Genomic DNA, 12794 nt, shown 5'->3' with positions numbered 1-12794 from the left:
GCTATTCAAAGTGCTCTGAACAAATTAAGGGAATTGTTCACAAACATCAGCACATTCTAAGATCTGATGATAGTATCGGTAATGTGTTTTCTGACCCTCCCTTGGTCGTATTCTCGCGAGGCAGAAATCTTAGAGATCAGTTGGTAAACTCTGATTTACCACCCCAAGATATCCCTGCACAACGTCTCTTTGTGCCCCTACTGGATGGAAACTACAAGTGTAATGGCTGTGCTCAATGCAATGGCACTTATAAATGTAGATCCTTCAAACACCCCCAAACAGGGAAATCTATCCCAATTAAAGGTGTTATCACCTGCTCCACTAAGGCAGTTATTTATCTTATAACTTGTCCTTGTGGTAAAAATGATGTGGGTTAAACAAAGAGCCAATTTGTAAGTCGCTCTGGATAAGAGCGTCTGCTAAATGACTTAAATGTAATGTAAATGTAAAAGTATGAATCTCGAAGCATCGTAGCACCAATAGGTGCAAAAATTTGACTTACCCAGTTGCGGCCCACTTTTTGGAAGCAAACCACTCAATTTCGTCTCTACGTTACATTGGCATCGAACATGTCACCCTCCCTAGGAGAGGGGGTGACCGCGACAATTTATTGTTAAAACGAGAGGCTGCCTGGATCTTTAATTTAAAGACCCTTGCTCCCTTCGTTCTCTACGTAGACTTTGATCTGAAGCCATTCTTGTGATTATTGTGACTTTGCTATTGTAAATGTTTGTAGGCTTATGTAGCCAAATTGTATCTATGATCGTACGCTATCCATTTATGTTTCTTGTATGCCATTTTAATATATGAGAATTAACCAATGATATCAGGCCACACCCGTCCATGATTACAGACACCTGTGTCTGTCTTTTGACACTATATATAAATGAGTCACCTCGCTGTGTTTGTCATTATACCCTGATAGCTTGTCTGTCGAAACGATGGACGTAAAATATTTTTGCATCTGAGCTCCTAGAGTGTGCGGCTCTCCATAATTTTTTTTCAAGTGTTTTACTCCGCTAGCCAGCACCTCGCCTAAATAGGTGTGCGTCTCTTTCGTCTCTAGTTGGTTTGCCCCAAACATAATGCTTTGTAGTCAGGACAAAAAGTTTATTTCTTTGCCACATTTTACTTTTACAATGACTTTTGTGCCTTACATGCTGTCCTCAGCGCTCGTGTCGCGTGCGCGGCAAAATAAATGTACACGTTATTAAATGGTGTTCAATCATTGCACCCACACTGCTTGCGCGCCAGTCGCTAAAATATAAATTGTTTCTTTTTTTGACGCTCAACTTGTTCCAAGTCTGGCCTGTCCCATCTCCTCATTGGTTTTTAGGACCATATACCCGCGTGGGTGATTGAAAGATTAACTTAGGTCCACACCCCGGTAAATTGTAGTAATGCTGTAAAGTTGGTTGCCAACGCCCATATAAGGTCCAAAGAAGAAAAAGAAGCCTGAAGGAAGGAGGAGAGATGAGAAACGAATTCTGTTTACCCTTTTATCTGTGGATTAATTGTCAGAGTAGAGGACCATGTGCATTTCAGGTAAAATAACAACCCAATGTTTATATACCAGGACAAATTATCTAGCAACGGCAAGCTAGCTAGCTAAATTGCCATAAATGTTTAAAGCTTTTTTGACCTGTCCCCAAAATAATATAATTGGTTCAGAGTTTGTTTTGATATTTCAACCTGCGTGTCCTGATCGGGTCTGGTGTGGGTGAACAAAATCAACTTGTGCGCGGGCGCACGCGGACATGTGGTTTGGTCAGCATGTTATTGCAAACAGGCTGCACGTTTTGGAATGTTTTTATTCGTACAGACTTCCTTCTTTTCACACTGTCATTTAGGTTAGTGTTGTGGAGTAACTACAATGTCGGTCCATCCTCAGTTTTCCATCACAGACATTTAACTCTGTAACTGGTTTAAAATCAACATTGGTGAAATCCCGGCCAATGTTCTGGTTTAACGCCGATGTGCAAAACCAATGTCAAAGCTGACGTGCATACCTATATAATGACATAATGACGCCACATAAAATGTTGTGCAACACAGCATTCCTAACTTAGCCCACAATGTCTGCTGTGTGGATCGAGCAGTCAACAAGTCGAGCAGTCATTTGAAAGAGTAAGAAAATTTCAGCGAGACAACTCAGTCAAAATCCATTAAAGCCAATATAATGGAATTCATTGCCCTTGACAATCAACTGTTCTCTGTCGTGGGTGATGTTGGCCTTCGCCGACTGGTCGAGCACCAGTACACACTACCAGTGCGCTATTTTTCAGATGTTGCCCTACTGGAGTTACACAGTAATAGAGTCACTGCTATTAGCTTCACAACATACATACTATGGAATGCTGTTTGGGTCTTTGCGTGTCAAAGCTGTACAAAAAACTCTGCAAACACCGGCCACGAACGATGTGTTTTCACATCGGTAATAAAGCATAATTTGTTTGACTGCAACTTCTGGGGTAGCTAGCTTTAGCTTTGTACCTAGCTAGCACCAATACAACCAGCCTGAAAACAATGACCAGTAGAAACTGCAGTCATTTTCATTATTCTTAGCAATGATTTAGGAATCCTTGTGAGTAAGTATTAGCTAGGATGCCACTTGTTGTTCGCCTATTGAAATTGAACTTCAGTTCATGAAAATAAATAGCTAGCCAGCTACTTAACCCTGTTGCCTAAAGCTAACGTTAAAAGCAGCCAGCTAGCTTCATCTGGTTAGTGAGGCTCGACCGGGTTGTGTTGTGAAGCTAGCAACCATAAGGATTAGGCACAATAGAGGAATTTGAGGTTTGCCTTCAAATAAAAGTATGTCATTGACAGTGATGCAAATTAATACAAATAGTAGAATTATGCCATACTTTTATTTTGAAGGCTAACCGTAAAGTCCACTGCTGTGGCTAATCCTTATTGTGGCTAGCTTCACATAGATGGGTCTGACCACCATTAATCAAATAACAACTTTCTTATAAATTAGGGTTATTTTAGATGATGACACTCAGCTATCTAGTTAGCTAGCTAATTATAGCTACTGAAACAGATTGTTGTTTTGCTATGTTTTTGTGGAAGAACATTGTTTGCATCCATGAGCTCGCTAGCTTTTGTTATGACCTGCACGTAGGTGCGCGAGACAACTTTACCAGCCTCATAGCATACATATGAAATACAAGTGATAGTGTAATCCATGTATAATAACTACGTAAAAATGTATGAACACGCTAAATTATTATGTGACCTGCAGTCATATTCAGGTCCTGATTAGTCAACAAGCTTAATTGACACGTCAAACAGTGTTAAATAGTATATTTTGTGACACGCAAAGACCCAAACGGTGTTCCATAGAAATCCTGGTTGGGAATGAAACGATTGAACAAATGACCAACGAAACGGCACAGCACAGAAATAGGTTTTTATTATGTTTTACTGGTAATGGGGACATACCTAAATGGCAACAAAATAACTTTTTGGTCAGTGTGTGTGTGTGTAACCTTTATTTAAATAGGCAAGTCAGTTAAGAACAAATTCTTATTTACAATGACGGCCTACCCCGGCCAAACCCGGACGATGTTGGGCCAATTGTGCGCCGCCCTATGGGACTCCCAATCACGGCCAGATGTAATACACCTGGATTCGAACCAGAGGCTGTAGTGACGCCTCTTGCACTGAGATGCAGTCCTTAGACCGCTGCATCCAGTGTGTGTGTGTTTAACTGTCAACGACATTCTAGAATGCTTAAAAGGCCGCAACATTTTTTTTATATTGGTTATCGGTATTGTTTTTTTGGCAAGGAAATTATCGGATATCGGTATTTGCCAAAAATGTCATATCGGTGCATCACTTAATAATAATAATAATATTATTATTATTAATTAATAATAAGTGATGCGTAGGACTATTAGGCGTAGGCAACAGACCTGGACGATATGTCATTTTAAGCGATTGAAGCGTTCTTCGTGGTGCTGAAAGGACAGCGCCAGGATTGCACTGTGATGTTGAACCAACTTTTTAACCTTTAACTTGTGGTGCTGAAGGATAGCTCTGCCATTTGGCCAGTTCAGGAACAACAAAAAAACTACCATTTTCATTAGGCCTATAGCCTAATAGGCCTACGACTACTTGGTATAGCTATTTGTAGACTATAGCCTAATGTAAATACATATAGCTGAATATCATTGCACTGTTTGAGAGGAGAGCTTTTTTTGCGAGTAGGCATTTCAGTTTGTCTAGCTTGCACGCTGTATCATAAACTTTGATTTGATTAGCTTGAACACATGGTTACAATATACCTTATTATAGAATAAAATAAAACGGCTGAACTATCAATTCCTAGAATTTATTTGGTAGATTAAACATGCTATCAAATCAATTGACCAAGTAGTGAGCATAAATCATTACTACGTAGAATTGCAGAATATTCGTTTTCACCATAAAACTGGTATTTTGGAGTGGTGTATTCATGCGTCACAATAAACTGTAACCTAAATGCATTATTACCTCCGAATTGGCCCAAATTTACATTTTCCAATTGCCCACCCTGACATGCCAAGCTAGATCGAGCCCTGCGTCTCAACCAATAGCCAATGTTGCTGTGTCCACTCTGGTTTGGGTGTCCTCGGCGCAGAGTGGTGTCGCCAGAACCATGTGGTCATATATCGTTCTGGGTTCCACGAACACAAAATGCAATTGTGTTAGTTGTCCGTAGCTTATGCCTGCCCATACCATAACCCCACCACCACCATGAGGCACTCTGTTCATAACGTTGACATCAGCAAACCGCTCGCCCACACAACGCCATACATGTGGTCAGCATTTGACAGGCTAGTTGGATGTACTGCCAAATTCTTTAAAACAATGTTTGAGGTGGCTTATGGTAGAGAAATGAACATTAAATTATCTGGCAACAGCTCTGGTGGACATTCCTGTAGTCAGTATAATTGCACGCTCCCTCACCTTGAGACATCTGTGGCCTTGTGTTGTGTGACAAAACTGCACATTTTAGTGGCCTTTTATTGTCCACCGCACAAGGTGCACCTGTGTAATGATCATGCTGTTTAATCAGTTTCTTGATAAACCATCCACCTGACAGGTATGGCATATCTTGGCAAAGGAGAAATGCTCACAAACAGGGATGTAAACAAATTTGTGCACAAAATGTGAGTAATGAATGTTTTGTGCGTATGGAAAATGTCTGGGATCTTTTATTTCAGCTCATGATTCATGGGACTAGCGCTTTACATGTTGCATTTTATATTTTTGTTCAGTGTAATTTATACAATTTTCCAGAAATAGTTTCACCAGCTTTGTGTATTCTCAAAACTGAAAAAAGTGAGGGAGCGCCACTTCTCTGTGCTCCAGGCAGCACTACACGCCTGACAGAGACCAAGCCTGACTGGCCTTATGAGAGTACAGAAATGGGGAGAAAGAGAGTGAAAGTATAGTGAGCTCCAAACCTACCTCTTTCACTTCCTCACTGTTGTCTCGCATGCAACTTTCTCTTCCCCCCCTCTCTTATATAGTACTCAGGGGTCCATCTTTCTGTTATTTTGCCCTCTTTATCTCTAGCAATTTCTCATACTCTTTCTCTATCCCTCCCAGTCCTTACACTTTTCTTATGTTCACTCTTTCTCTCCATTTCTTTCTCTCCCCATCTCTCTGTTTAATTGGCATCTTTTATCACGTCGCGATCCCCTGCATATTGAGGAAACCACCGTTGTGACTGTTTTTAATAAGGATTTAATTTCTGCTTCCTGGGGTGGCTTTTCCCTTCATTCCTCAAGCTGAGTCAGGCACACAGTTTGGCATAACACCATGAGAACACAGATGTTGCCGAGACGAGGTTTTGAGTGGGAGCCCATAAAGGCTGTTTTTGGGGTGACCCTGTGGCTGTTATTACACACTCTTAATTCCGTTTCTGGTGGAGGCGCTGTCTGTGTCCCAAATGGCACCCTATTCCCTACATAGTGCACTACTTTTGACAGCTTTTCCCCTATGAGCCCTGGTCAAAAGCAGTGTGCTCTTTTGGGTGGAAGGTGTTATTTGGGACGCAGGCTCTGTCTGGCTGCTGCCGGAACCAGGCTGACCCTGTCTGTTTTCTCTAATTATTTATTTAAATGCTTTGATCAACCAGCGGGAGGTCAGCCAACTGCAGAGGGCTTTTGAAAACACGTTTGTGTGACGATGCATTCGAGAGAGGGCGCGTATCTGTCGATGCCTCTGTGCATGGTCCCATAGGGCGGCGCACAATTGGCCCAGCATCGTCCGGGTTAGGGGAGGGTTTGGCCCGGGGTAGGCCGTCATTGTAAATAATAATTTGTTCTTTAAATGACTTGCCTAGTTAAATAAAAATCAATGGAGACTGTGCATTCATTGAGTGTATAAATGTGTGTTAAAAAGATACTTTGCGAATTTGGCTTTGAGGCCCTTTATCTACTTCCCCAGAGTCAGATGAACTCATGATGTCATTTTTATGTCTCTGCATGCAGTTTTGAAGGAGGTTGCTAACTAGCGCCAGTGCAATGACTGGAATCCATGGTGTCTGCTAGCGCTTTTGTCTTCCTCCTCAGGTGGACTTTGCCTTCACGGTGTGGCAGAGCTTCCCAGAGAGGTTGGTGGGCTACCCGGCCCGGAGCCACTTCTGGGACAGCAACAAAGAGCGCTGGGGCTACACTTCCAAGTGGACCAACGACTACTCCATGGTGCTGACCGGAGCTGCCATCTACCACCGGTACAGTAGGCTACAGTACAAGCTCCAGGGTGACGTTTCCCCTAGGTACAGATCTAGGATCAGCTTCCCCTCCCCCCAAAATGTAAAACTGACCCAAGATCAGTGTATAGGTGCAACTTCACCCTGTTCAACAGTATAACACTACCAGCAGTGCTTGACTCGGACTGAAATAGGTGCCGGTACTTATTTTGGGTGCTGGTACTGTTTATATTTAGGTGCAGGAGCTTCACAGTACTTTCTGAGCTAATATTCTATAACAGGTGCAGGAACTCAGGCATTTGAGGTGCCAGTACCCTTTTCTGGTAAGCTCCTGCCCAAGACAAGCACTGACTACCAGTGGAGGCTGGTGGATTAAGAATTCGGATGACGGGCTTATTGTAATGGCTGGAATGGAAAGGTATCAAACACAATTGAAAGTGACATAAACCTCCACTGAACACTACTGTAGGAAGTAGCCTGAGGCCACATACTGTACATCAGTCATGTTGAGTGGTGCATCGTGGATCCTGTCCCAACCCTCATTACATTCTTTTTCATTGTTGTTCAACAAAGACTCATTTCAGCACTGTTATAAAACTGACATTGAGCTGCTTGATTAGCTTTTAACTCAATCAAATCAATCAATCGATCCAAACTCTAATCTTGAATGAGTCCCAGGTCTTTCCAAATACCTCCAAATCTCCCTCTCAACTCTTCTTCTTCTCCCTCTCCAAATATTACCACTTCCTGTTCACTAACTTATTCTTCCTCCTCAGATATTACCACTTCCTGTACACCAATTTCCTGCCTGCCAGCCTGAAGGGCATGGTGGACCAGCTGGCTAACTGTGAGGACATCCTCATGAACTTCCTGGTGTCAGCCGTCACCAAGCTGCCACCCATCAAGGTCACTCAGAAGAAGCAGTACAAAGAGACCATGATGGGACAGGTATGTATTATAAGACATTATATACTGGGTAGTTTGGGTACTGGATGCTGATTGCTGAAACAGCATTTCAGCTGTGTATATCTGACAATATACCACGAGTATGATGCAAAAATACTAGTTTACGGTTTTATTTATGTTTGTAACCAGTTTATAATAGCAATACGGCATCTCAGGGGTTTTGTGGTATATGGCCAATATAACATGGCTATGGGCTGCATCCGGGCACTCCGCTTCTCGTTGTGAGTAAGAACAGCCCTTAGCCATGGTATATTTAAGCAATAAGGCCCAAGGGGGTGTAGTATATGGCCAATATAACATGGCTAAGGACTGTTCTTAGGCGCGACACAACACACAGTGCTTGGATACAGCCCTTAGCCGTGGTATATTGGCCATATACCACACCCCTTGTGTGTTATTGCTTATTTATAAACTGGGTGGTTCGAGCCCTTAGTGCTGATTGGCTGACAGCCGGGGCATATCAGACCATATACCACGGGTATGACAAAATATTTATTTTTACTGCTAGCCATTATAAACCTGGTGTTTCGAACCCTGAATGCTGATTGGGTGAAAGCCTTGGTATATTGCCCATATACCACATACCCCAAAGGTGCCTTATTGCTATTATAAACTGGTTACCAACAAAATTGGAACAGAAAAAAAAATGTTTTTGTCATATGGTCTAATATACCACGGCTTTCAACATTCATGGTTCAGAAAATGTGCTTGCATCGTGCCTAAGAACAGCCCTTAGCAGTGGTATATTGGCCATATACCACACCCCCTCATGCTTTATTGCTTAATTATAAAATGGATGGTTCGAGCCCAAAATGGTATATACCAACGAGTATGAGACATTTTCTTTTTACTGCTCTAATTACGTTGGTAACCAGTTTATAATAGCAATAAGGCACCTCAGGGGTTTGTGGTATATGGCCAATATACCACAGCTAAGGGTTGTATCCAGACACTCCACTGTGTGGTATACTGGCCATTTACCACATTTACCCCTCGGGCCTTATTGCTCAGTTATAGCATGGCATTGTTGAATACTCGTTTCTGATTGGCTTGAAAGGCAGTCTAGAGCGTGCATTATTTAAGTGATAATGCCCTCGAAGCCGGTGTTTGGAGGATATATTGGCACGTGTCACTTTTATACAACAGGTTACCAACATATACAAATAATGATTGACATATTTTCATAAATGTTACTTTGAATTTATTCATACTAAACTCTGCGTTTATTTTCAGAAAACTTAACATGTGTAAATATGTGTATGAACATATCAAGATTCAACAACTGAGACATAAACTGAACAAGTTCCACAGACATGTGACTAACAGAAATGGAATAATGTGTCCCTGAACAAAGGGGGGGTCAAAATCAAAAGTAACAGTCAGTATCTGGTGTGGCCACCAGCTGCATTAACTACTGCAGTGCAGTACTTTAACATACACATTAACACACAGAAACAGTACACCCTCCATATAATTCACATCATAGGCCTAATAGTACTGTAGAGCTCTTTACTTGCACACAATATAGCTGGGTCACCCCGTCCTGTCCCTAGGGGTCCACCACCCTACAGTGCCCCCACTCAGCTTTAGGATCTTAGTGAAACATTCATTGTTGGTTTCAGGTGTGTTAGGCAAAGGCCAGAGTGACAACAGTACAGCAGATCCCCAGGGCCAGCACTGTGTAGCCCAGCAGCTAGGGATTGCCTAAATCTCCCCTGAAGTAGGCATGTTTTCAGTACAGATTCCCTTTTGTTGTGCAATATCACATATAAGGTATCCAGATCTTATGAAAGTTGCACAGTATACCCTTAATCTTAAAACACATGTACTGATACTGTACATAACTTTTAATTTCTTCCATACATTGTGGGAGGATAACCAACCATCCAATTAATGGCAATGAGTTTATTAGTCATTATAAATCTTTGGTTACACAAGTTTCTTCTAATACGTCTCCAGTATCAACATTTCCAAGCAAACAAAAACAGGGAGAAGGAGAATCTGAAGACATGCTTAGATAAAAGAACATACTCTTTGCTAGAATTCAGACAGCCTTCACAAGACCCCAACATATGCAAATATGTCCCCGTTTGTGCTTTACACCTGTGGATGATATTCCATTTCACTGGCATATAGTACGTTCTATGGATGGTCTTCAACTGTAGTAATTTATGTCTGAAATGATATGAACATGACTGGGCATTCTAACATACCTGTATCCATTCATCATCATCAATAGTGTCTCCCAGGTCTTCCTCACATTTTTGTTTGACATGTTTTGTGTCATCAGGAAAAGCCTCTATCAACCCTTGATACAGTTTGGAAATCAACTTTGGAGGTTTGTCAGACTGCCTTAAAATAGCATCCAGCTTGTCCAGTGTTTGCTGGACAGAGAACATAAAGTGTTGTATCTTCAGAAATGCACCTCACCTCCGTCACAGACTGGTCTTCCCTGGCTGCCTGACCCTGTTGAAACCCCTGTCACCATCTGATCCTCCTAAAATGAGGCATGACAAAGAATTACCTTGGTGTACATTTATACATTATATTATCCCAGAACAGAATCAATGGTTCAATAACTGAAATGACCATTATTCCCAGGTCCCAGACTGTAGCTTTAAACTGCTGTCCTGTAGCTACTGTCCTGTAGAACTTTGTATCATTCACTAAATATACTGCAAAATTCCCCTGAGCTCCGTAGACTGGTCCTCCCTGGCTGTCTGACCCTGCTGGGACCCCTGTCACCATCTGATCCTGCTAATAAGCACTTGAGAGCTGCATTCCCACGGGATGCCTGCGGGACCTGCGGGTCCCAACAGAGATCATTGCGGAGCGGTCGGTATTTTTCATGCTGCTGGCGGTCAGACAGATGACTTTGGGATCAAAAATATTTTTGTTGTCCCACAGATTATTTGGAAACGGCCCTCTTTCTGCTTTGTATGTGTTAGCCTACCTATTGTATTAAAAGCACATCTTTTTTGCATTATTCACACACTCACACTCGCTGCTTCAACTTCAGTAGCCTACCTCTCCTAGTTGGGCTTGAGAGTTCAAGTGTGCCCAGTACAGTATGTGTGATCTCATTGAAATAGAGTAGGCTGCCTACATGGGCAGAGAATCACATGGCAGTTAACTTGAATATGAAATTAACTTCAATCTGATTACACTGTAGTGTACTGTCTGTAAATGAATATTGATGAAGTGAAGGGCGCTCAACCAACGTGAGTTGAAGTGTAATATAAAAAAAAATGGTAATCACGATTTGAAAAGGAAAAAGCGCAGGGCGCACATAGGTTAGACTGTGTGCCAGGGCTTCCCCTTTTTATTTCCAACAAGTTATCATCTATTTGTCTCTGCCTGCAACTCAGCCTCCTAAAAACGTAGCAAGTGTCAGTCATCATTCTCGCTGCCACCAGTTCAGTAGCCATACCTGCGACATCAGGTGGTCTCAATTAAATAGAGCCGTCTGTGTGGTCGGGGAAACACGGGACAGTTATCTTTCCAAGGAAATGTACTTCCTAAATAGGCCTGTGATTAGGCTATACTTTATTACATTGTGTAGAAATATGGCTAAATATTGATCACACATATTTCTGTCTTCCCACTCCTTAAAGGTAGGCTATACAAATAGCTCAAGAGAAGGTGCAAGTCTCTCCAACTAATGCTCTCTTCAAACGACATCTAGCATATCAGCTGATATAGCCCAGTAATAAAATGTAAGGGCCATGTGAGAATCTCTGGTAATTTAACCTATTTCTTAAAATATTTTTGTGCATTTGATATTGCCTATAGGGTGCAAAATTGCTGGGACCATGTCTGGCAAGTGAGCTGCGTCACATTCGCCTAAAATAACATTGCGGTTGGGTTTGGGACCAGTTCTTGCGGTAAGTTAGCGGGTGGGAGTCGTCCAGAAAGCCGCACAGACTTCCACTGTGCACCGTGACAGTGAAGCCTGTAACATTAGAGTTGTTTATGATTGTGTCAGTGTGAAAAGCAGGGAATTTTGCTCAGGAAACTGATAGATCAAAAGCGTTACATTGACATACTGACTAATACAACACACATTGATATTCTGAAGTTCTTTCGGTGCACTCTTCAAATGTTTGGCCGATGGTTTCATCGTTGTATTCAGGTCTAGTTTGATAGCTACTGTAAGCCAACTTCTGGCCAGCTCTCTCTAACGGTACATCAACTGGCGAAAACTTGCCAAATTCATTTACTTCTGAAACGTGACACAACAAAGGCTACAAAACATGTCCATACAAACAACTGCTGTCAGATAGCGATATGAGATGGCTATTATTACTATCTGACAGATAACTAGAGGCTTAGAGCTGACCTGGCTGTGGTAGCTACTCATTAGCGTAGCTTATTCATTAACTTCAGTTGAGAGGGGATGAAACATTAGCTAACGTTACATGTCGGTTACAATACTAGCTTTTTTTAATGTTAAACAGCAGTTACCTTGCCAGCTACATCACGCAACTAAAGATTAGCCAGTTTCTATTCCTTTTAGTACTCGGTGGTGTAGCTGGTAAGGTAACTGCTGAACTATAATCAACCAACCTTCCAGAGGCTTTGCCTTCACACAGCCTGTCAGCCCGCTCTGTGGGGTCCTAAATCAAGTCGGCTAAATACAGCAAACAGCCTACCCAAACACTCGGAGGCGTCTGCATGGTCCTAAAGCACACCTATCCCCGTTTTGTATGACATTCCAATAATAAAACTGGGAGGGACAAAAATGCCATTTCAGAATGTGGGGTTCCGCCCTTCCCCAGTGAAAGTTGTGCCCCTGATTCACAGAATAATTTGATGGCTATGAAGTTCATTCTTACATGTTTGAGCTGCTTTTGAAAGCAAAGATCGAATTGGAAACTTTATTGGCGTTGTTGAATTCATTTTTCGTTATAGCAAGCTAGGACTGATGGTTTGGTTAGAAAAAGGGTTAAACTCCACCACTTTTCAACCTCATTTTCAATATCTCCAGCACAATACCAGTGTCGGCATATACATTTTGTTGAAAAAATATATAAAGTTAAAACTTTATCTTCAAAAGTTTAAACTTTATAAAAACTGTGATTTTCAAACACTGAGATTTGCGGTGCCTTGGGGTCCAAGA

At 41.9% G+C, this 12794-nt stretch overlaps 1 protein-coding gene across 1 annotated transcript in view; it reads left to right on the top strand.

Moving 5' to 3' along the window:
• The window catches only part of ext1b (exostosin glycosyltransferase 1b), a 110151-nt gene that overhangs the window by 92418 nt on the left and 4939 nt on the right, over positions 1-12794 (top strand). The window contains exons 9-10 of the mRNA XM_014177609.2: positions 6570-6730; positions 7486-7657. Of these exons, the coding sequence (XP_014033084.1) occupies positions 6570-6730; positions 7486-7657 (333 nt within the window). The remainder of the gene's footprint in view (positions 1-6569; positions 6731-7485; positions 7658-12794) is intronic.

The sequence above is a fragment of the Salmo salar genome, chromosome ssa27 (assembly GCF_905237065.1).
Source record: "Salmo salar chromosome ssa27, Ssal_v3.1, whole genome shotgun sequence".
In the NCBI taxonomy this organism is placed as follows: domain Eukaryota; kingdom Metazoa; phylum Chordata; class Actinopteri; order Salmoniformes; family Salmonidae; genus Salmo; species Salmo salar.
This window is presented reverse-complemented; position numbering and strand designations above follow the sequence as displayed.